The sequence below is a fragment of the Ovis aries genome, chromosome 14 (genome assembly GCF_016772045.2).
Source record: "Ovis aries strain OAR_USU_Benz2616 breed Rambouillet chromosome 14, ARS-UI_Ramb_v3.0, whole genome shotgun sequence".
NCBI lineage: Eukaryota > Metazoa > Chordata > Mammalia > Artiodactyla > Bovidae > Ovis > Ovis aries.
In genome coordinates this window covers 60,112,467-60,138,414 of record NC_056067.1, presented here as the reverse complement: position 1 = coordinate 60,138,414, position 25,948 = coordinate 60,112,467, and the positions used below count along the sequence as shown (strand labels likewise).

Sequence of the window (25,948 nt, the reverse complement as noted above, 5' to 3'; positions counted from 1 at the left end):
GGGGAAGCCCAGCAGCGGTGCAAGACTCCAAAAACTATTTTTCAAAATCAGCTTATATACCCCAAGTTGTACATAAAGAAATAGAGTTATGCAGGGGCAGCAGTCGTGACCCTCATTGAGACAAGACTTTCTTTTTGCATACCCTCCCGTATACAAAAGGTCTCAGGTGGTTTACATTATCTTCTGGCCAAGAGGCTTGTTAACATTTTTATGGCTCTCTTCCTGGATAATTGTCCAGAAAACTCCTTTTCCCTAGAAGTGTTTTTTCTTTACTCTGCATCACCCTCAAAGTACAAAAAAGTTACATTCCTATAGAACAAAGGTGCAGTGGGTTATAACAAAGAAAGTACTTAACTCAAAGATCTAGTGTTGCTAATACCAGGTCTACTACCTGTTTTTCTATATACCAACTATACCTAAAAATAAAAGATACGAAAATTTGGCAGCAAGTATTGGCTCAACAAATGAAACCTTTAATAAGTCCTATTCTAATGATTTTGACTCCTCGGAAGCCCCGACATTCCTAGGATCTTTTAAGCTTCCTGTGCCTCCTGCGGTCAGGAGGCCTCAAACAATCACATGTGCAGCTGTACGAGTCCTGCAGGCAGGCTAGAAAGCCATCAGACGGGTTTTTGGATTGAAACACTTGTTATTATGCCCAGGAGATTTATTATCTAGAAGCTCTAATTTTTTCCAGAAAAAGGTGGTGGGAGGACAGTCCCCTGTTAATGACAGAAGAGTAGGTGGAAAGCATAACATAGTAAAGCAGGCAGATTCTGGTCTTGGGGGGTGGATGCTCAGGAATTTCCAGGGGGGATCCCTGAAGCCGAACATGTCCTTGTGTTTTGTCAGGCTTCCTTCCGCATGACTTTGTCATGGGTGGGATTCCTCACGCTGGCTCCCGACACTAAAGACATTTTGGATTATTAATGAATATGTTTGCTGCTACTCTGAGATGTTCTCCATAAGAGAGCAAATGTTTTTAGAAGTTATCACTGGTATTTATGGTCACCATTCTACAAAATGCTAATATAAAGGACAGTTCATGGTTGCTTAAGGAAAGTAAGATCTGTGTTTTTAGTAACAAAAGGTATGAACAGTGAAATTGATTTGGGTTGCTCATAGCAGTGAGTGGGAGCAAGCAGAAGCTGGAAGCAAGCAGAAGCTGGAAGCAAGTTCTTAATTTCCCAGATCGAGACTCCTAACCCCTCGACCACAGGAGCCAACATTTAGGGCTAAGGTCCCTAGTCTGACCTGCCTAGTCAAGAACAAATTCAGATGATGAGGCAGAAGATAAAGAGTAAAGGAAAAAGTTTATTGAAAGGAAAAGTACATGTGGCGAGGCACAAGGGCAGCCTCAGAGAGAGAGAGATGCCTTTGAGAAGTGTAAATTCTTTACAAAGGGGCAGTTTTCCAGGTCTTCATCTTCCCTCAGGCCCATCACCTTGTTTATTGGCCCTGGCTAATTTGTCTCAGGACCCTCCTGGAGTGTGCATGCACACCTTAGCCAAGTTAGATCTCAAAGTGAAGGCTTCTGGGAGGAGCAGGACTCATTATGGCCTGGGATTATCCTGTGAGTTTTGACTCCAAGCAGCCTTTCTGGGCATGTGTAGTGTCTCCCTTAACAAACAGGGTTTTTTCCTTTCTTTGTCCTTGCCATAATTATTCCCTGAGATTAGAGAATGACTGTGTATTTACCATTTTTGTTGGGTGTAAATTCCTCAACTGGATCCTACCTATCTCTTATCTCAGGGAATGCAAAGGGGAAGATGACACATTCAAGACATTTAACATGGAGCCCATCAGTCAACTATGAGAAAATTACATTTTATTAGGGAGAAAGAAAGTTGGTCTGACTTACAGGTGGCTGTTGCTAAATTAAGAAAATGATTTAATTAGGAAAAAAAAAGAGTTTTTATGCAAAGTGGACCTCCAAGAAAAGAGGTCCCAAGAGGCAAAGTCTTTATATGATCTGTAACAATCTGTCATTTGACTCCTGTCAGTGTTGTTGCTCGACTATGGGAAGCATGTGATGAGGTGTTTCAAAGGGATCTATTTCCTCTTTGTCCCCCTTCTGAGCTGGATTCCATCGGATGCCTGCTTTTTGGTCCGTGTAGAACATCACTGACACCTCCAGAGATTATTTCAGACCCAGCCTGGTTCTCTTCCTGTTTGCTGCACTTGGGAGACCTCACTGGAAGAAGGGGAAGACTGGCAGCTCTTCGACCGCATTTGGTGTCTCAGATCCTACACAGAGCTGCCTTCAACCTGTCTTTCTGTTCAGAGCCCTCAGCTGTTCTTTTGTTACTACTTTTGCCAGATCCTTCAGGGGTGTGTGTAACAGGAATGTGGTTTGGATCTTCTGTGATTGTAACTCAGGAAACCTGTAAGGACAGTGCACATTGAGGTCCTCTCTTAGACAGGACCTGAATTGATGTGTTGTTGGTGCCTTGGGAACAATTTCCAAGAGTAACACAATTACACAGGTCAGTTCTTGTGTCTGATCTGAAGTTTCCTTTTTACACTCCTGGGGTTCATTGTAACTTTTTGTCCTCTATTTTGCCCAAGTAGGCCCTGGTGGTTCAGAGCATGGATGAATCTGTAAGTCTCTGTTTCAGTCCTGCTTTTGCTCATTTACTTTCATGTTCCATGGAGTTGTGTACAGGAACCCTGTGAATCCACTACCTTTATTTGGTTGCATGGAATGTTGCCTGTTTTACAGAAAAAGTCAGAAGTTACTCTTTTTTTTTTTTGCTGTCCCATGTGGCAGGTGGTATCTTAGTTCCCCATTGCTGGATGGAATCTGTGCCCCCTCCAGGGTATGTGCATAGTCCTAACAATTGGACCATCAGGGAATTTGCTTCAAAGATTACTTTTGTTTCAGTTCAGTTCAGTCCCTCAGTCGTGTCCGACTCTTTGCGACCCCATGAATCGCAGAACGCCAGGCCTCCCTGTTCATCACCATCTCCTGGAGTTCACTCAGACTCACGTCCATTGAGTCCATGATGCCATCTAGCCATCTCATCCTCGGTCGTCCCTTCTCCTCCTGCCCCCAATCCCTCCCAGCATCAGAGTCTTTTCCAATGAGTCAACTCTTCACATGAGGTGCACAAAATACTTGAGTTTCAGTTTTAGCATCATTCCTTCCAAAGAATACATCAGGTCTGATCTCCTTCAGAATGGACTGGTTGGATCTCCTTGCAGTCCAAGGGACTCTCAAGAGTCTTCTCCTACACCACAGTTCAAAAGCATCAATTCTTCGGCGCCCAGCCTTCTTCACAGTCCAACTCTCATATGCATACATGACCACAGGAAAAACCACAGCCTTGACCAGACGGGCCTTAGTCGGCAAAATAATGTCTCTGCTTTTAAATATTCTATCTAGGTTAGTCATAACTTTTCTTCCAAGGAGTAAGCGTCCTTAATTTCATGCCTGCAATCACCATCTGCAGTGATTTTGGAGCTCCCCAAAATAAAGTCTGACACTGTTTCCACTGTTTCCCCATCTATTTCCCATGAAGTGATGGGACTGGATGCCATGATCTTCGTTTTCTGAATGTTGAGCTTTAAGCCAACTTTTCGCTCTCCTCTTTCACTTTCATCAAGAGGCTTTTTAAGGGTGGTGTCATCTGCATATCTGAGGTTATTGATATTTCTCCTGGCAATCTTGATTCCAGCTTGTGTTTCTTCCAGTCCAGCATTTCTAATGATGTACTCTGCATAGAAGTTAAATAAGCAGGGTGACAATATACACCCTTGACGTACTCCTTTTCCTATTTGGAACCAGTCTGTTGTTCCATGTCCAGTTCTAACTGTTGCTTGCTGACCTGCATATAGATTTTTCAAGAGGCAGGTTAGGTGGTCTGGTATTTCCTACTCTTTCGGAATTTTCCACAGTTTCTTGTGATCCACACAGTCAAAGGCTTTGGCATAGTCAGTAAAGCAGAAATAGATGTTTTTCTGGAACTCTCTTGCTTTTTCCGTGATCCAGCAGATGTTGGCAATTTGATCTCTGATTCCTCTGCCTTTTCTAAAACCAGCTTGAACATCAGGGAGTTCACGGTTCATGTATTGCTGAAGCCTGGCTGGGAGAATTTTGAGCATTACTTTACTAGCATGTGAGATGAGTGCAATTGTGCGGTAGTTTGAGCATTCTTTCTCATTGCCTTTCTTTGGAATTGGAGTGAAAACTGACCTATTCCAATCCTGTGGCCACTGCTGAGTTTTCCAAATTTGCTGGCATATAGAGTGCAGCACTTTCACAGCATTATCTTTCAGGATTTGAAACAGCACAACTGGAATTCCATCACCTCCACTAGCTTTGTTCATAGTGATGCTTCCTAAGGCCTACTTGACTTCACATTCCAAGATGTCTGGCTCTAGATTATTGATCACATCATCATGATTATCTGGGTCATGAAGATTATCTGGGTCATACTTTTGTTTAAAGAATATATTTCCTTCCTGTCTTGCTTATGGTGACATCTCTTTGTCTACTTTATATCTTGTATGTTTTTTATTTTACTTTTCATTTTTATGAGTGTTGTCTCTGACTCTGGTTAATAAGTTTTCAAATAATATTGGTTTTCTTCATACCAATACATTACATTTTTAAAATGTTTTTTATTTTTGGTTGCACTGGGTCTTTGTTGCTTCAGGGGCTTTTCGCCACTTGTGGCAGGCAAGGGTTACTCTCTACTTGCAGTGCACGGGCTTCTCATTCTAATGCCTTCTCTTGTTACCGTGTGTGGGCTCTATGCCTGTGCCCAGTAGTTGTGACTCCCTAACTCTGGAACACAGAGTTGTGGCCTACAGGCTTCGTTGCTCCAAGGTATGTGGGAACTTCCCGGATGAGGGATGGAACCCTTGTGCCCTGTGTTAATTACCAGGTGGATTCTTTACCTCTGAGCCAGAAGGGAGGCCCCAAAGCTTGTTCCTTGACATGTATCCTGGAACCAATGAACTGAATAAGTTAAAGTTACTGTATAGATAGGGAATTGCTCTACTGAATGACTGTTCTTTAAGTAGACAATGTTTCATTTATTAATATTTTTAATTTAAAGATGGTCTTTATGTATTACACAATGTAACTGACGTGAACCACTTGTCAATGTCATAAAATGCCTATACGTCTATCTACTGATACATTTATAAGAGGTATTTAGAAAAGTTTTCTTTTCTTCCTCCCCATTATTGTCGGGAATTTCCTGAACAGTTGTCAACTACTATTTATGTTTTCCATTATTTGTTAAAGTGCTTCTTTGGGATTATTTACCATTGCAGTGTATTGCCTGTTAATGAATGCTTGTTCAGTTGATTGTCCTATCTGATTCTTTGTGATCTCATGGATAGTAGCCTGCTAAGCTCCTTATCCATGGAATTCTTTTTAGGCAAGAATAGTTCTGTGGGTGCCATTTCTTCCTCCAGGGGATCTTCCCCACCAAGGGATTGAAGCTCCCTAGCCTATGTCTCCTGCATTGGCAGGCTAATTCTTTACTACCAAATCACCTACATAGCCCTGTCTCTTCTTTACCATTTACTTATGTGTAAGTATGCATAAAATGTGTACAATATGCTATATTTTCTCCTCAATTATGAGACAGCAGTGTGTTTACTACCAAGTAGAATGAGTTTAGAAGTCATGGTGCAAAAATATCCTTTTCTTTGAAAACTGACATGAGTTTGGAAAAAATTAATATGTTCTGACTGTATCTTTGAAGCTAGGCTACCCTAAAGTTAATTTGGATTACATGTGATTGCTCTTTCATTTTTAAACAATTCTATTTGTTTAGCATTTCAAATATTTTTAAGATCATCATTGGGAAGATGTGTAATTCCGTTCAGCATGAATATGCCTTTTGGTATAATACCATGTATTCAGCATGAAACAATTTATTTATGAATTGTAATTGATAGAATGCATTTGTTTTTCATATTTTGTAGATGTGTCTCAAATACATATGATCAAGAAATTACAGGCAAAAGGAAACAGTGGTAAAGAAGAAATTTTTCAAAGAGTGGTTTGGAAGAGCTGAAAGCCATGAAATTGAAGATGTTTTTCCTCAGAAAGATACAGGAAAATATGTATGATTTTGAGTGTCTGTGGACAGATGATGAAAGAAATGACAGAGGAACCTCTATATCCATAACAACAATCTCACCGATAGAAGAGCTCATGATAGTAGAAGTGATGCAGGAAATAAGCCCATTGAAAGGCATGGATCAAGCTTTCAGGATCAGTTGCAGATACTTGAATCTGAAGGGACAGTTTCTGAATGTAGTCAGGTTGTGGCGAATATCAACAGTAGCGCCTCAGGTTTACCACCTCAGAGAACTTGTAGTGTCTGTAAAGACAGTTCTCATAAACAAGAGAGTGCTGTTATACATCCCTCAGAACTGGTACCAGACTAGGAAGCACACAAGAAAAAAAGTTACAGTTGTAATGAGTGTAACATAACTTTTCTTCAGTACGCAGAACTTACTAGACATCAAAGAATGCATACAGGAAGAAAAGCATATAAATGTAACATATGTTGTAAGGTGTTTAATGATAAATTGACCCTTATAATTCATCAGAGAAATCATACTGGAGAGAAACCATACAAATGTGATGTGTGTGGAAAGGCCTTTAGTCGAAAAGCAAGGTGTACAGTTCATCAGACCCTTCATAGTGGAGAGAAACCATATACATCTGAAGTATGTGGCCGTGGCTATACTCAAAAGTCAATATTTTTAATTCACTGGAGAATTCATACCATATAAATGTGATGTATGTGGCTATACTCGAAAGTCAATACTTGTAATTCATTGGAGATTTCATACTGGAGAAAATCCATATAAATGTGATCTATGTGGCAAGGCCTTTAGTCTAAATTCACAGCTTGTAGTTCATTGGAGAGTACATACTGGAGAGAAACCATATAAATGTGATGTGTGTGGCAGACCTTTAGTGTAAATTCAAGGCTGGTAGTTCGTCGGAGAGTTCATACTGGAGAGAAACCATATAAATGTGATGTATGTGGACAGGCCTTTAGTCGAAATACAATTCTTGTAATTCATCAGAGAATTCATACTGGAGAGAAACCTTACAAATATAACAATTAGGACAAACATTTCAGTGCACAGTCATCCTTAAATTGCCATCAGGCAGTTCATACAGGAGGAAAAGTGTAGAAAGGTAATTTATGTGGCAAAGTCTTCAGTTGCAGGTCTTTGCAGTTCATTGGAAGCATATTGGGGAGAAGCCATATCAATAATGATCTATCTGGCAAGGCCTTCAGTCAAATGGGAAACCTTGCATTTCATCAGAGGATTCATACTGGAGAGAAACTGTGTAAATGTGCTATGTGTGGCTGATGCTTTACTGGAAACCCACAGCTTGGAATTCATCAGAGAATTCATACTGGAGAGAAACCATATAAATGTGATCTCAGTGGCAAGGCCTTTAAATGCAAACCTTGCAGTTCATTGGAGAATTCATACTGGAGAGAAACCTTACAAATGTAACCATTCTGACAGAAGTTTTACTGCACAGTTAGCCTCACCATCATGCAGTTCATACAGGAGAGACAGCATAGAGATGTGATGTATGTGGGCAGTGCTTGAAATGACCATCTAAGAAATCAGATAATTCATAGTAGAGAAAAATGTTATAAATACAAAAATTATGAGAAACGTTTTAGTGCAGATATAATGAGTGTAGCAAAGCTTTTAGTCAGAGTTCAGGCCTTATAATTAATCAAAGAATTCATACTGTATAGAAACCATACAAATGAAAGAAATATGGTAAAGCTTCTAGTGCATGTTCAGCCTCAGCTGACTGTTGGGCAGGTCATACAGGAGGGAAACCACATAAGTGGAATTTTCAAGGCAAGAGTACTGGAGTGGGTTGCCATTTCCTTCTCCAGGGCATTTCCCAACCCAGGGATCGAAGCAAGGTCTCTTGCATTGTAGACAGACAAATTACCATCTGAGCCACCATGAAAGTCCTCTAAAACAAAGTATAAAACTGCCAAAGTATAAATTATTTAGTGACTCCTCAGTTTAAGACACCACCTAAAGGTCGTGCCATATTCTGTACACTGGTAAGGTTCTCTCTAGTATGGATCATCTGATGGCTAGTGCAATGTGAACCCCAAGTAAAGGTTTTACGCACTCATGTCACTTGTAAGCTTTCTCTCCAGAATGACTCCTTTACTGAATCCTGACTTAGGACTGTTTTCTAAAAGCACACTCATTACATTGATATAGTTTCTATCCAGTGTGAATATTCTCAAGAATCCTAAGGTGTAAACACACCTGACAAAAGCCTGGACACACTGACTGCATTCGGATGGTCTCTCCAGTCCGTCACCTGATGTCTCTTGAGGCCTGAATGCCACCTGAAGGATTTGCCCCACTCTTACATTTGTGTCTCTGCATTACGAATTCTCTGCTGATGGGAAAGGTGAGACCTGTTATTGAAGCCCTGGCCACACACATTATATTTACATGATTTCCTCCAATCTTAAGATTGGAGGGACGGACTGTGCTCCAAATGTATGGATTCTCACCAGTATGAATTTTCTCATGTTTTGTAAATACTGAATGCCTTCCAAAAGACACCACATGCACTATGTGTGTACGATTTCCATTCAGAATTAATTATGTGATGGTTAGTTATGTCTGAACACAGAACCAAAGCTTTTGTGAGGTTTCTTCTAGTTTGACTTTTCTGAGGGTCAAAAGGCTTCTTGAGAATATTCACAATGGATAGAAACTATATCAGTGTAATGAGTGTGTCAGGGCTTTTAGACAACAATCCTAAGTCAGGATGCAGTAAAGAAGTCATTCTGGAGAGAAAGCTTACAAATGACATGAGTGTGTAAAACCTTTACTTGGGACTCACATTGCACTAGTCATCAGATGATCCATACTAGAGAGAACCTTACCAGTGTACAGAATATGGCACGACCTTTAGGTAGTGGCTTAAACTCAGGATTCACTAAATAATTTATACTTTGGCAGTTTTATACTTTATTTTATGCTTTATGGAAGTTTTATAGTTACTGCTCACTCTTTAGGTGTGTAAGAATACATATCCTGGAGTTAAACCACACAAATGTAATATTTGTGGGAAGGATTTTACCAAACATCCAAATTCAGGAACATTCTGGAGCAATGCTCAAATGCAATGGGAGTGGGAAAAATTTCACCTTGAGTTGAAGTGTTAGACAAGACTCCATAGTGAAGAGGAGTCTTGGAAATGGACTGGCAAGGGCTTTCTGGAGGGTTCAGAGTACACTGCTGCTCCTGCTGCTGCTGCTAAGTCGCTTCATTCGTGTCCGACTCTGTGCAACCCCGTAGATGGCAGCTTACGAGGCTTCCCTTCCCTGGGATTCGCCAGGCAAGAACACTGGAGTGCGTTGCCATTTCCTTCTCTAATGCATGAAAGTGAAAAGTGAAAGTGCAGTTGCTCAGTTGTGTCCAATTCTTAGCGACCCCGTGGTCTGCAGCCCACCAGGCTCCTCCGTCCATGGATTTTCCAGGCAAGAGTACTGGAGTGGGGTGTAGAATTCAGAATATATGTTTTTCCGAGAAACCATACAAAAGTAGTGTGCACACTGAAGCTTTAACTCAAAGATCAAAACTGTGGAACGTGAGAGGATATATATGGAAAGCAAACTTGGACAGGTAATGAATATTGTGTAGTTTGTTCCATGAAATATTCACACCATGGGCATAATGAAGTGATTCATGTGTGTCAGAAACGGTACACTATACTGAATTTGGAAACATGTTTAAGAAAACAATATTTCCTCAAGATTCCTCCCCCCAAAAAACTCATATTGGAGGGAATCCTTACAATTTTAATGAATTTGGCCATTTTTTATGACAGTTCTTACAGCAGATCACAAAAGAGAGAATTCGAGGAATAAATAAATCTTCAGAAAGACAAATGTTGACACTTGCAGCCTATATCCTCCATGTGGGGACCCCTGACCTTCCTGTGTGTTACCCTCTCAGTATGATAATTTCCAGGCCATTCACTTTGGTGTTTAGTTTTGTTTTCCCAACAATGTTGCATTTGTCTTGGATAATTCCATTCAGTTTGTGTTTACTGCCTCATATGTGCTAAATCCTCAGTACATCTACTCTTGGAATTCCGTGAAGACTTTCCCCCAGGTGTCTGGGTGAAACCATTTTAAGGTAAGACCACATCTATCCACATCCGAGTTTTCTGGCTGCATGTGGAACGTGGACAATTCACATCCAGCTTTTTTCTCAGAACACAGAAAACAACTGACTGCTTTTTCACTTTATTAATGAAGAAAGGCTTATTCCCACCAGCAATTTCTTCACCAGAGCACAGCTGGTAACAAGAGATGAGGGGATAATTTAGTTACATCAGTATGATATTTCGTCACTGTCTAATCATACACATAATATGCAGGATGCTGTGCAAGGACTTTTTTTTCCGTGATCACCAGAGAAATGGCAAAATGGAAAATATTTTTCCTAGTATTGAGGCTGCAGAGCAGGGCCCTGTGGTGCTCCCAGGCACAGAGGCCTTTTTGGTTCCCATTTCTTAAAGACAGGCCTGCAGCCTCCATGACCTTCTGTGAGTTCCAAAGGGCAGAACAGTTGCTAATCAAAGAAGGATGCTGACACCGGGTCAATCGTGTCCAACTCTTTTGTGACTCAATGGACACAAAATAGGTTGTCATTTCCTCCTCCAGGGGATCTTCATGACCCAGGAATCGAACCCAAGTCTCCTGTACTGGCAGGTGGATTCTTTACCACTGCACTGATTAGGACACCAGACCACCTAAGACCCTGCACACAACTTCATCTTGTCACCAACCCCATCCTTTTACAACTTTGCAGAGGAAACGAATACAAGACTGTTACTGCCTTGATCCTTAGCATATATCCCTAGCGGATGATATAACATCTCCCTACTCACCAGGGAGGGGGCCTAAAGTGTTCCCTTTTAGCCTCGCACATATATAAAGCCACTGTTTATCCTCCATAACCCTGTCTCTGTGTTTGTATTTCTTATATTTCGGTTTGGCATTTCTGCACAGAGAGCCAAGATTTTGGCATCAATATAACCTCTGGGTTCTGGTTCAACCCAGACCTTTGACTTGTTTATTCAGAGGAACGTCGTCCAACACGTACTGATGTCTCTAAGATGTGACAGGACCAGACACAACACAGCCCAAAGGAACACGCAGGGCCCCTCACCAATATTCTAAGGTACATACACCAAGGTTCTCAGGTCTTCCTTGTTGTTTTTATTATTATTGGGTTAATATTCCTAAGGTTCCATTTTTAACTATTACATGTGTATTTATCTTCTTTGACTTTTCTTGGTATTATAGCTTCTGATGACAGAGTTGAAGCTTACTTCGGATCCTGTAATTATGGAAAAGAGCAAAGATTAAAGAATTCTGCCACTTCACTTCCAGGAAAAGGGTTACTGCCAAGAGCCACCCTTCCCCATTATCACTGATTTGAGACCCCCACTAGGCCCCCTGTTTCCCTGGGAAAAAACAGACACACCCTCCACAAATTCCCAGTCTATGCCCTATCAGTGATGTGCTGTTGTTGTTGTTGTTGTTGTTTAGTCGCTCAGTCATGACTGACTCACTGCAACCTCGTGGATGCCAGGCTTCCCTGTCTTTCACCATCTCCTGGAGTTTGCTCAAACTCATGTCCATTGAGTTGGTGATGCCATCTAACCGTCTCATCCTCTGTCATTCCATTCTCCTCCTGCCTTCAATCTTTCCCAGCCTCGAAGTCTTTTCCAGTGAGTCCGATATTTGCATCATGTGGCCAAAGTATTGGAGCCTCAGCTCCAGCATCAGTCCTTCCAATGACTATTCATGGTTGGTCTCCTTTCGGGTTGACTGCTTTGATCTCCTTGCTCTCCAAGGGACTCTCAACACTAATCTCCAGCACCACAATCCAAAAGCATCGATTTTTCTATGCTCAGCCTTCTTTATGGACCGACTCTCACATCCCTCTTTTAATCACATCCCTAGCTTTGGCCACCTCATGCGAAGAGCTGACTCATTGGAAAAGACTCTCATGCTGGGAGGGATTGGGGGCAGGAGGAAAAGGGGATGACAGAGGATGAGATGGCTGGATGGCATCACTGACTCCATGGTCGTGAGTTTGAGTGAACTCCGGGAGTTGGTGATGGACAGGGAGGCCTGGCATGCTGCGATTCATGGGGTGCAAAGAGTCAGACACGACTGAGCGACTGAACTGAACTGAACTAGCTGACTACTGGAAAAACCATAGTTTCTCTATAGGGACCTTTGTTGGCAATGTCATTCCTCTGCTTTTTAATACACCATGTAGTTCTATCATAACTTTACTTCCAAGGAGCAGTCTCCTGGCTGCAGTCCCCTTTAGCAGTGATTACAATATTGAATTACAGTTTCCTCTGCCCCCCTGGTAGCTCAGACGGTAAAGCGCCGGCCTACAAGGCGGAAGACCCAGGTTCGATCCCCGGGTCGGGAAGATCCCCTGAAGAAGGAAATGCCAACCCACTCCAGTATTCTTGCCTGGAAAATCCCATGTACTGAGGAGCCTGGTAGGCTAAAGTCCACGGGGTCGCAAAGAGTCGGACACGACTGAGCCACTTCACTTCACTTCACTTCACTTCCGCCTTCTGTGCCGCGACACTTCGCCACCCTGAGCCGAGCCGCCCCGCCCCGCCCCGACGCGTCCGCCCCGCCCCGACGCGTCCGCCCCGCCCCGACGCGTCCGCCCCGCCCCGACGCGTCCGCCCCGCCCCGACGCGTCCGCCCCGCCCCGACGCGTCCGCCCCGCCCCGACGCGTCCGCCCCGCCCCGACGCGTCCGCCCCGCCCCGACGCGTCCGCCCCGCCCCGACGCGTCCGCCCCGCCCCGACGCGTCCGCCCCGCCCCGACGCGTCCGCCCCGCCCCGACGCGTCCGCCCCGCCCCGACGCGTCCGCCCCGCCCCGACGCGTCCGCCCCGCGCCGAGTATCCCAGTCCCTCCGCGTCGAGTAGCCCCTGCTCCGCGCCAGGACGCTCCGCCCCGCCACGCAGCGAGTTTCCGCCTCACCTTTCAAATACCTTATGTTGGTCCGGCTTCTCTCCACCACCCACCCTTGACGGCCTGGCCCCGCCTGCAGGCCGGTCAGCTATTTGTCTGCGCGTGCGCGCACTGTGACCCACGCGGAGGCCGAGAGCGGCGACTGGAGGTCCCATCGCGGCGTGAGTTTCTGTCTTTGGAGTCAAACCTGCCTCTCGCGTCTCCTCTTCCTTGTACCCCGGATCTGAGGGTCGCTACTGACTCTGAAGTGAAGTCGCTCAGTCGTGTCCAACTCTTTGCGACCCCGTGGACTGTAGCCTACCAGGCTTCTCCGTCCATGGCATTCTCCAGGCAAGAATACTGGAGTGGGTTACCATTTCCTTCTCCAGGGGATCTTCCCGACCCAGGAATCGAACCCGGGTTTCCCAGCGTTGGAGGCAGACGCTTTAACCTCTGAGCATGACTCTAAATCCCCGCTCCCGCCCCACCACCCCCAGCAAATTCAAACGTCTCCGTAAGCGGCGAAGGGGCGCCTGCCATTTGGTTGAACTCTGCATTGAAGCCGGTTTCTGCTTCTGGAACACTGAAACGCTGCGTTTCGCACCTTTTTCTGGCTAAAAACCGTTTACTGACCTCACTGACCCCTCTACCCTTTCTGCACCACATACAATTCTATTAGGTGAGGTGGTTTATTCGCTCCACGTTCTTCAGCCTCTCCTTCTCGGGCCTTGGAGGCCTCGCCGGCCGCCCCGCCCCCGGAGGGGCAGCGTTCTCTCCCCGGTCCTGGGATTCTGGGGAGCCTGCCCCGCTCCTGAGATCCCCTCTCTCCCAGCCGTCTGTCCTCACGTCTCCTAGGCAGGTCCTTCTGCCCTCCAGAGTGACTTTTCCCCTGATCCCTGGTGGGGAAGGTGACCTGAGCCAGCCACGTGACACCCATGGTTCTTAGGCCCCAAATACCACCCGCTGGAATTTGGCTCTTGCGGGAGGGCCTTTTTTATTCAGTCTCCTATCCTGTAAATAGTGGGCGGAAGGCGGGATCAGAAGAAGCAGAGACAGCGACTCCTAGAGAAATGGAAAATTGAGAAAAGCCTGTGGGACAAGAGATGGCAGTGAAGAGGATTGTGAGGAACTTGGAAGAGACAGCTTCATGAAAGAGAATGAGCTTTGAAGGGAGCGAGTGGGGAAAGGAGAGAAATTCAGAGCAAAGCAGGGTCTCCGTAGAGTTAAGGGTGAGCAACATAGGGAGGTGTGGTTGTTCATTCCGACTCTTTGGAAGCCCTGTATCTCCAAGAGTTTTCTCAAATCCAGGTCTGTTGAGTCCAGGGATGGTATCTCACCATCTCATCTTCTACCGCCCCCTTCTGTAGCCTTCAAGGGAGAGCGTCTGTAAATCAGGGGTCCCAAAGAGGGCGACAGTGGAGAGGCAGTTCACACAGCCCGCAAAGGGGATACAAGAGCTGGAACCAGAGCAACAATATCCTGGTGGGAGAGAAAGGGGACTCCTAGTGATTGGAGGAGCTGAGAGAAAAAGCGAGTTGAAGGGAAGCATAGCCACTTGGGAGTGCCAGAGAGTTGGGAGGAAGGGAGGGCAGAGGTGGAAGAAGAAAAGCAGAAATCCATGGAGACTGAGGATCACCAGGGAGGTTGGAGAGAAAGCAACTTGAAGGCGAACAGATGGCAGAGAGAGGCGGGATGGGAGGCAGGGAAGAAGTAGAGAGGAGGACAGGCACAGCAGGAGAGCAGAGATGCAAGCAGAGAAAGGGAGATGTAGAAAGAAGCAGGGAAATAGATCAACCAAATGAAGTGAAAACAGCTAGTGTGCAGGTGATGGTGGGGACTAGATCCAGAAGAGTGCTGAATCAGTTGGGTAAGAATTATTAAGTCGTTATACATTGATTCTTGTCTTTAAAATCTAATGCAAATCTTGCTTCTTTAAATTATACAGATCAGAATGAGAATTGCAAAACTTCTGTCTGTGAGGCATGTGTATTTTGTAATTATTTGTATTAAAAGTGCATGCATTTTTAGAGCCAGTTGAGGTGGGGGCTGTGGCAGTGACTTGATTCTCTCAGCTGTGGGTCACCCCCTTCGCTCTTCCTGATGCGGAGTAGAGGTTATGCGAGAGAAAAAATGGGGCAAGAACTGATTCACTTACTACATGATGCCTTTTCAAGGAACTTTCAACATGTTCTTTGTGTAGGTTTTACTTTTGGCTTTCTGCTTTCTTTACATTTAATTATTTTTGTAGCTTGGGATAAAGATTCGTTCATTCAATAGCGACTTTCTTGTAAACAATTATGGAGATTTGTCTCACTTGGGACAACTTGGATGAATGTAGAGAATATTATGGTAAGTGAATTAAGACAGACAGGGAAAGACTGGTATTATATGTCCTTCCATTATATGGAATATTTAAAAAAATGAAACTCACTAGTACCAGAGGATAGGATGGTGGTCATCTGGGGCTGGGGGGTGGGGAAGATGGGGGGATGTTGGTCAAAAGGTATAGTCTTTGAGTTGTGAAATGAGTGCGTCCTGGGGAGGTATGTGCAGCATGCTAACTATAGTTAATCCTGTTCTGTTACTTCATGCTGGGAATTTGTCAAGGGGAGTACGTCATCAATGATTTCACCACACACAGAACATGGGAATTTGGAGGAGATGGGTGTGTTCATTAGTGGATTGTGATAAATATTTCACACTATACACATGTGTCACATGCTCACAGGGTGTATGGTATGTATACACATACTCCTTTGGTTAGTCGGTTCTCCCCAGTCAGACAGGCTCCTCAGGTTCTCGTGTGGGGCCTCGCCCCAGGAATGTGCACAGGCCGCAGATGATTCCGATCTGGATCCTGCAGTGAGCACCAGGGCTCTTAGCCTCCACTTCTGAGACTGAGATCAGGCCCTGGGAGAGGGAAGGGTGCTCTGCTCCGAGTGGGGCTGGACCAGGGTCTGCTGTGTGACCTGAAGGGCATCATGGGGTCAGCAGAGGTGCCCCCTGTTGCTGTGTGCATGAGGCCTCACCAGGAGGGGAGTGTGATCCAAGGAAATTGTGGTAAAGTCCCGTGTTGGACTCTCTGCAGGAGTTAACTGTGCTGAGTCCCTCCTGAGACAGTGACCACAGAGGACTGTCTGTTCCACATGGTTAGGGCTTCCTTGTGTGTGTGGTTGGGGATGAGGAAAGGAGGGATGTGTTGACTCTAAGCATTAAACAGCATATTTTCAACTTTCATGATAGAACTGTGAAGACTCATGGACAAAGAGGCCCAGAAGAGGAAAGAACAGGAGTCAGGCATGGCTCTTTCTCAGGTAGGGTCATATTCTCAGTGGATTCTCACACTGCCTTCCTGAAGTGCCGTTCTCAGGACTCGCTAATCGTGTCTGACTCTGGAGTGTCCTGTGTGACTCCTGTATAAGCACACTTGCCCGGGGCCTTCCCTCAGGCCCTGTCAACTCCACTTAGGTCTGGTCTCCCTATGACCCGGTGACCTGGCCCTTGTGAGGAGGCTCCCTTGGGCACCATCCTGGGCAGGGCTTCTCACCCACGGGTTGGAGACGGGGTCTCAGTGCTGTTGGGCACACGGACTGTTGAGGGCCCATCTGGATGTGCTGTCTGCTCTCAGTCAACCATGGTAAAGAAGCTGTACGTGGACCACAGGTATTAACATGTACAGTACACGGGAAAATCTGCAAAAGAGGCCAATGAGTGGAAATCAGTTATAACTTTTTATAGCACATTTGAAACTAAATGAGCACCTCCTTGAAAACTTAAGTGTTTGGGAATGGAATGGAATGGAATGTTCAGAAAGCGATGTCAGAGCTAGAGAGTGGTTTGTTACACCATCTAATTTAAATTGTGAAATCAGGCTTACTAATTTTTTTTCTTTCTTTTTGACCACATGATACAGCTTCCAGGGTCTTAGTTTGATGAGTAGGGATCGAACCTGAAACCATGCAGGAAGTGAGGAATCTTAACCGCTGGACCATGAGGGAATTCTCCAACTTTACTAATCTTGATTCAGTATTTTCCTAATGAAATAAAATAATAAACTTGGAGTTTGTTAATAAGTACATAGCTAAAACTAAGGATAAAAATCACATTATTAATTTTAAAATACATTTATTTCCTGTACTCTGACTTCATTGCTTCAGTGTCTTTTCCCTAGTTCTGGCGAGTGGTGGCCACTCTCTGGATGCAGTGTGCACACTTCTCACTGTGGTGGCTTCTGTTGTCTTGCAGCCCAGGCTCTAGAGCACACCAGCTTCAGTAGTTTCACCTCCTGGGCTCTACAACTCTGGCTCAGGAATTGAGACTCACAGGCTTAGTTGCCCCTTAGCAAGTGGGATCTCAGACCAGGCAACAACCCACATCTCTTGCATTGCCCAGTGGATTCTTAACCATTTACCCCTAGGGAGGGCCACATATTGTTAAATACAGGTATTTTATAAAGATTGGAAGAAATCTCCTGTATGTTATTTTCTGCTTGTATTATTATTATTATTATTATTAGTTTTTGAACTAGAATAAGATAATGTTGAGGAGTTCCCTGGTGGTACAGTAGCTAAGAATGTGCCTGCCAGTGTTGGGTGCATGGGTTCCATCCCAGGTCCGGGAAGATGCCTCAGAGCAACTAAGCCCATGGGCCACAACTACTGAGCCTGTGCCCTAGAGCCTGGGAGCCATTACTATGGAAGCCCGCACTCTCTAGAGCCTGTGCTCCAAAACAAGAGAAGCCACTGCTAGGAGAAGCCCGGGCACTGCAGCTGGAACTAGAGAAAGCCCACTCACAGTAACAAAGACCCAACATAAGCAAAATAAATAAACTTTGAAAAAGAAATAGAATGTTGACAAAGTTACTGAAGGAAGAAGTACAATGAAAGAAGAGAACGGGAACCCACTCCAGTATTCTTGCCTGGAGAATTCCATGGATAGAGGAGCTGGTGAGCTGCCCTCAGCAGGGTTCGAAGAGTCTGGCATGAGTAAGCAGGTAAACAACAACTTCCACACACAGTAGATTGAGCTCTGAAAAACAAATCTAAGCATCTAACGTTCCTCCTGGACATTCTTCAGTGACTTCCATTAGCTTTTGGAATAAAGTCCAAAATCCATAGATCTTGCATAAATTATCTCTACCTGGCATCACCCCATCTGCATTCCCTGTGTCCCAGTCACACTGACTGACTTTCTGTTCAGTAAATATCTTCCTGCCTCAGAGCCGGCACACAGGCTGTTCTCTCTGCTTGCAACACTCTTCCATTTCCCACCTTGCCAGTCCTAAATGTTTCTTCCTCACAGAGACCTTGTCTGATTTCTCAATGTAGGTGAAGACTTTCTGTTTAATCTTGTCCTAGCACCAGGCCTGTGTCAGAGCACTGATTTCAGTAGTAACATCAAAATTGTGGATGAAATTGGCTGGCTGGCTGCTAGATTGTAAGCTCCATCATGTTCACTGCTGTATTTCAAGCACAAAGCTGATGCTGAATGCATTTTGATAGAATGAAAGAAAAAAAATAAAGACAACTCTTCTTTTTTCAATCGTGTGTTTACACATGCATGCATGAATGCATGGATATGTAACTCCATGGTTTTATTACAAAAACATCAGCTTATAAATTATGGTGTATGCTTTGTAGCAGTTTCAGTTGTCTCTTAAGTGTATTTCATGGTGTTGATTTTTCTACATCATCACATGAATGATGTAGATTGAAGTAAGATTATTGACGTTGTGAGGGTTGCCATGGAGAGGGTGTGACCCTGTATTGTGACCATTTATGCTGTTCTATTGTAGTTCAGCTACCTTGAACTTGTTTCAGGTATTCTCAGGGAACTCTCTGTGGATGCTCTTTCCTTCTCTGCTAGTTAACTGGTTGATTCCTTAGGTTCAGTTGTCTCTCCCGACCACCTGAGCTCAGGTGCTGTTGCCTCATTTCTTAACTGTTTGATCTGAGCGATTTCTTAGAGTGACAAGAGTTTTCTCCCCAGTAAGGTGGACACAGATCTTTCTCTAACGTGCTGTTATGTTGATGACAAGTTCATCCGTGTGAAGTCTTTAGAGTAATGCTTAGTGTGTAGGACATGCTGAAACACCTGTCGTCAGTGTGATGGTGTCATCATCATCACAATGTATGTTCTTTTAAAGTCACTGTGGACTTTGTCGTCTCTGAAGACACCAGTCTTGCTGTAACTCACCTAGATAGTGACACTGTGTCACTCACTGTGTTGAATGGAACACTTCTGCATAGAAAACCCAGTCTTGGTTTTACTTTGTGTATTTTTCATGTGTTTTCCACATACATGACAAATTCATGTTGATTGCAGGATATCATAATCTTAGGGAAAAAGAGGAAATTATACATTAGATTAGAGACCAACAGTTTGCTTCAAGCAGCTTTTAATGGATCTATCAGAAAGTATATTACTTCAAGTGAATTGAGCTTTACCCCTCTCACCTCTTCTCATTTTGTGTGAAACTAAGAATCCTCCTCAGGGCCCTTTGGTGAAATCTGTTTTCATTTCAGGCGCAATTGACCTTCAAGGATGTGTTCCTAGATTTCACTCCTGAGGAGTGGGAATGCCTGGACCCTGCCCAGAGGACCTTGTACAAGGACGTGATGGTGGAGATTCTCAGGAACCTGCTGTCTGTGGGTGAGGGTCACTTCCCCCTGAAGTGGGGATCTGCCCTGGGGTATCTCTGCATGTTCCCTCTGTACCTTTTGAGATCCCCTGTTTTTCTTGACTAAGCTCAAAACCTTGTTGACTCACACATGTAAAGCTTCCTGATTGGCATCAGGCGTTTAAACTTGACTTTCCTTCAGGTGACCTGCCCACTGTGTGATGCACAAGGAGTTTCTCCACAACTCAGGTGTTTATAAAGCTGATTTCAAACTGTGAAATCTCCAGTTGCCTGTTTTCTAGCCTTGTGTTCTTGGTTCAGTAGTTCTTAGACAGGAACTGGATCCCTGCTGCATGTTATACTGTATATTATACTGTTCCCTGTGCATTCAGAAGGCGGCAGAGAGTAACAGAAGCATTTATTTAAAAAAGAAAGGTTGGATTCTGGAAGAAGCCACAGTATATGGCATTACTTCTGAGTAGGAAGTTCTGTTTCTGATCTGAACGTTATTTCCATTCTTGTGGCACAAGGAAGAAGACCCCTGGATTGTGGAGAATGAGGTGCTAATAGCAAACATCCAGATGAGTGGGAAAGTATCCACACTGTGATCACAGGTCAACTGTCAGAAGGACAGAGAGGAAGCCACACCATTCATAGTGTTTGGGAAACTCTCCAAGTGGGAGAGTTCTGTGAGAAAACAGATGTTTAATGTTTGTGAACTCTCACAAGAGAGTTTTCTTCTCCCTAACTTACGGCTGTGTTCTTTGACATGTGAAATGTACAGCACCCTCCAGTGGTGCTGTAGCACCCACAGAGATGAAGGCAAAGTCTTTTTTTTCCTTTGGCTTGTACTGGGTCTTTTTTGCTGTTGTGGTCTTTTGTCTGTTTGAGATGACAGAGGGCTACTCGCTAGTTGCAGGAAACATGGTTTCTCATTGTGGTGGCTTCTTTTGTTGGAAAGCACAGGCCCCTGGCACACGGGCTTGAGTAATTTTACAATGCAAGCTCAGTATCTGTGGCTCATCAACTTATATATATACTTTACGGAATTCTTTATTTTCTCAATGCAGTATTTGTGGAACAATTACTAATTGCCATTTATTTTTCACATTATTCATTAGAATGTTTCTTTTGCCTTGTTTACCATTCCCATGTATTGCCTGATTGACGCTTGTTTGCTCAGTTGCTCAGTCCTGTCTGACTCTGTGATCTCATGAACTGTAGCCCACCAAGCTTTCCCGTCAATGGAATTTTTTTCAGACAAGAATAGTGCACTGGGTTTTGATTTCCTGCTCCAGGGGATCTTTCCTATCCAGGGTTTATATCCCCCTGTGCCATGTCTTCTCCATTGGCAGGCAGTTTCTTTACCACTGAGTCACCTCTCTAGGCCTGTATGTTCTTTACCATTTAAATAAGTATAAGTGTGCATAAAGTGTGTACAATATACCATTAGTTTCTCCTCAATTATGAGACAGCAATGTGTTTAGTACAAAGTAGGGTGAGCTTTGAGGTCGTGGTGGGAAAATACATTTTCTTTGTGAACTGACATGAGTTTGCATAAAATGAATGTTTTCTGATTGTGTTGGAAACTATACTACCCTAAAATTAATTTGAATTACCTATGATCACTCTTTTTTAAAGAGTTATATTCCTTTAGTGTTGTATCGTTTTAAGATCATCATTGTGAAGATTCATAATTCTCTTCAGGATGGATATGACCTTTGGTATAATATCATGTGTTCAACAGGAAATAATTTATTTATGAATTGTAATTAATAGAATATCTGTGGTTCTTTATGTCTTGTAGATATGTCTCATATACATATGACCAAGAAATTACAGGCCAAAGCAAACAGTGGGAAAGGGGCAATTTTTCAAAGAGTGATGTTTGGAAGAGCTGAAATCCTTGAAATCAGAGATTTTCGCCTCAGGAAGATTCAGGAAAATATACATGACTTTGACTGTCTGTGGACAGATGATGAAAGAAATGACAAGGAAATGTCTACATCCTATAACAAAAATCTCACTGATGGAAGAGATCATCATAGTAGAAGTGATGCAGGAAATGGACCTTTTGAAAGGCACGGATCAAGCTTTCAGGATGAATTGCAGATGGTACAGTCTGAAAGGATAATTTTTGAATGTAGTCAAGTTGTGACAAACGTCAGCGCCTCAGGTTTACCACCTCACAGAACTTGTAATGTCTGCAAAGGCTTTTCTCATAAACATGAGAATGCTGTTATGCATCCTTCAAAACTGTTCCAAGACCATGAAACACACAAAAAAAGACCTTACAAATGTAATGAATGTGACATAACCTTTCTTCAGGACTCAGAACTCACTGGACATCAAAGAATCCATATAGGAGGAAATCCATATAAATGTGACGTGTGTAGCAAGGCTTTTGATCAAACTACCAAACTTGCCATTCACTGGAGAATTCATACTGGAGAGAAACCACATAAATGTGATGTATGTGACAAGGCTTTTATTCAAATTGGAAACCTTGCAGTTCATCAGAATATTCATCCTGGAGAGAAACGATATAAATGTGATGTGTGTGGTCACTGCTTTAAACAAAGTACACACCTTGAAAATCATCAGAGAACTCATACTGGAGTGAAACCATCTAAATGTGATGTTTCTGGAAAAGCTTTTAGTCAAAATGCAAGCCATGCAGTTCATCAGAGACTTCATACTGGAAAGAAACCATATAAATGTCATGATGTATGTGGCCTATGCTTTACTCAGAACTCAGAACTTGAAGTTCATCAGAGAACTCATAAGGGAGAGAAACCATATAAATGTGATGAATGTTGTAAAGGCTTTAGTGAAATTTCAAGGCTTGCAGTTCATTGGAGAGTTCATACTGGTGAGAAACCATATAAATGTGATGTGTGCGGCAAGTCATTTAATCGTACTGGCAAACTTGCTGTTCATCGGAGAGTTCATACTGGAGAGAAACCATATAAGTGTGATGTATGTGGCAAGGCCTTTATTCGAACAACAGGCCTTGCTGTTCATCAGAGAATTCACACTGGAGGGAAACCATATAAATGTGATGTGTGTGGCAAGGCATTTAACTATACTGGACACCTTGCTGTTCATCAGAGAGTTCATACTGGAGAGAAACCATATAAGTGTGATGTGTGTGCCAAGGCATTTAGTCATACTGGAAGCCTTGCTGTTCATCGGAGAGTTCATACTGGAGAGAAACCATATAATTGTGGTGTATGTGGCAAGGCCTTTAATCGAACTTCAAACCTTGCAGTTCATCAGAGAGTTCATACTGGAGAGAAACCATATAATTGTGGTATATGTGGCAAGGCTTTCAGTGTAAGTTCAAGCCTTGCAGTTCATCAGAGAGTTCATACTGGAGAGAAACCATATAAATGTGATGTGTGTGCTAAGGCATTTAGTCGTACTGGACAACTTGCTGTTCATCGGAGAGTTCATACTGGAGAGAAACCATATAAATGTGATGTATGTGGCAAGGCCTTTATTCAAGCAACAGGCCTTGCTCTTCATCAGAGAATTCATACTGGAGAGAAACCCTATAAATGTGATGTGTGTGGCAAGGCGTTTAGTCATACTGGAAACCTTGCTTTTCATCAGAGAGTTCATACTGGAGAGAAACCCTATAAATGTGATGTATGTGGCAAGGCATTTGGTAGAACTACAAGCCTTGCAGTTCATCAGAGAATTCATACTGGAGAGAAACCATATAAATGAGAATTATGTGGCAAAACATGTTAGTGCAAATGTCATGAGTGTAACAAAGCCTTTAGTTAGTGTTCAGGCCTAACATCATCACTTAAATTTTTTTTTTTTTAATATTGTGATGGTTTTTGCTGTACATCAACATGAGTAGGCCATAGGCATACATACGTCCCCTCCCTCCTGAACCCACCTCTCTCACCACCGTATCCCTCCAGATTGTCCCAGAGCACTCGCTCTTATATCAAACTCCCACTGGCTCTTTTACTTATGATAATATATACGTTTCAGTGGTAATATCTTAAATCCTGCCATCCTATTTCTTTTCTTTTTTTCAATAGTTTTTCCTTAGCGTTACTTTTTCTATCCACGTTATGACCCAGATTTTTGTTTAATTTACATTTTTTTCCTGCCTTAAGTCAGTGGGTTATTATGAGACTTTTGTAACATTAAAATGCACGTAGACAATGGCAGGGAACATAGTAGGTGCCCTGTAAATGTAAAGAAAGACAGTTCCTTTAGGACTTGAGTTCAATCAATTTGTACACATAGAAATATTTATAAATAGTGCCAAGTTAATAATTTTGGTGAAAATAAATTCTAGTGTCTTCTTAAGATTTCATATTTTACAGTGTGCTTTGTTGTCCACAACTGACAGATCTTTCAGAAACAGACAACAAAGAAATGAGAGAAAATATATTACAATTTTCAGCAAGAAGTAAATTGCCTAATTACCGTCAAGTGATCATCTAGTAATTTGACATTCCATTACATTGAAATTGAAGTGAAAGTGAAGTTGCTCAGTTCTGTCTGACTCTTAGCAACCCCATGGACTACAGCCTACCAGGCTCCTCCATCCATGGGATTTTTCAGGCAAGAGTACTGTACTGGGTTGCCATTGCCTTTTCCGGAAATGGTAATGGGGGAACATAAATGTCGGTATCATTTTGTATGGTTGATTTTCTCAAGTTTCCTTTGTGATAAATGTAAGCCTGGCTGCTAGCCTTTTAGAGCTGGGTAGGAGCTGTATCTTTCCAGAGTTCTGAGGGTAAGTTCTTTCCAAGCTCTGTAATTTCCTGTTCTCTTCTTTTGCTTATCATTTCCATCCTGAAGAGTATTCTCTCCATGTGTCTATTTCTCAGTTCAAAATTATACTTATTTTTTAAGGTATAACTCACTACCTCTGCCCTCTAAGGTCTTTCCTGATCCAGCCAACAAGAAGTAATCTTACCTCCCCTACAGCATTTCTTCTTGGATATTTACTTCTTTTGTTGACGCCTTAAGCTTGGGCTGTGTCTTTACTTCTCTGTATTCCCTGGTAGTACATGGCTTTCTACTCTGTACATGACTCTCACAATTACCTATGTTACTATGTGACAAGATATTTGATTTTTAGAAATATTATTTGAATATTACATTGAAGTATTGGCTTAAGTATTACATATTATGATGTAAACAAGTTTTCGTCATATAAGTATTTGAAGTTTTCTCATCATAAGCATGGAACAGAAACTTTTATCAAGAAGAATGCATTTCTCATTAAAAGTTTTTTTCTCTCTAATAATCTTTAAAATTTATTTTTGGCTATGCTACGTCTTCATTGTGCTGGCATCTTTCTTTTTGCAGCAATCAGGGTATGAATTCTGCACATAAACTTGGCTGGGGTATGGTTGGAGACTGGCATTTTAATGCTTCTTTTGGTCAGTCCAGAGGATTCAATGTCTTTTTTTCTTTTTTTGGTTGTGCTGAGCCTTTTTTTTTCTTTTTTTGCTACACGTAGGCTTTCTCTAGTTGCAGCAGGCAGAAGTGACTTTCTAGTTACTTGTGTGCAGGTTTCTCATGCTGTAGCTACTCTTGTTGCAGAGCACAGGCTCAGTACTTGTGTAGCACGGGCTTAGTTGCTTGAGGCACATGGCATCCTCTCAGACCAGGATCAAACCCGGGTCCTATGCGTTGGCAGGTAGATTATTTACCACTGCACCACCAGGGAAGTTCTACTCAGTGTCTTTTAACTGGGCGCTATGTATGTTAATACACTGCCAAACAAAATGGGGGTCATCAACCAATAACTAGGAGATCTGAAAACCAGGAGAGACTACCCCAAACTTCTCTGGACTCGCTGAAGAAGTGGATGGACCCAAGAGACCCTTCCTGAAATATCAAGGCCAGAATGTCCAAAACACAGTATAAGGTCTGCTTTTCTCCATCCTGCATTCCCCTCAGGGTGCACTGTCGCTGGGCCACTGCAGTGACTAATAAGCTTGATCCTTGAAGAAGTGAAATGTCAAGCCATTTTTCTCCTTAAAAGTGTTAGTATGAAGTAGCCCTTTCTAAGAGTTGTGTGTTTCACATTCTAGCTTGTCATCTGTACACGAAGCCAGTTCTTGTTTACTTAAACTGCTTAGATTAATTCTAATTACAGGAATATTCATGCGTTCAGCTAGCACACCACATCCAGCCCCACCCCACCAGTCCCCCTACATCAACTCGCACCCAACCCCAACCTGGACAGCAGACCAGGTTTCACTTCCCAGGCCTCTGAATCACTTCAGCCTCATCAGT

At 43.2% G+C, this 25,948-nt stretch overlaps 2 protein-coding genes across 5 annotated transcripts in view; both read left to right on the top strand.

Moving 5' to 3' along the window:
• Positions 1–25,948, top strand: part of LOC105605893 (zinc finger protein 665) — a 169,106-nt gene that overhangs the window by 73,220 nt on the left and 69,938 nt on the right. The window lies entirely within an intron of this gene.
• LOC105605777 (zinc finger protein 665-like) lies at positions 12,884–24,947 on the top strand. Its single transcript, XM_027978694.3, is given in 5 exon segments — positions 12,884–15,786; positions 16,294–16,364; positions 19,575–19,701; positions 21,477–23,379; positions 23,381–24,947. Coding segments are annotated over 4 exon segments (2,181 nt in total). The 5' UTR covers positions 12,884–15,786; positions 16,294–16,307; the 3' UTR covers positions 23,475–24,947.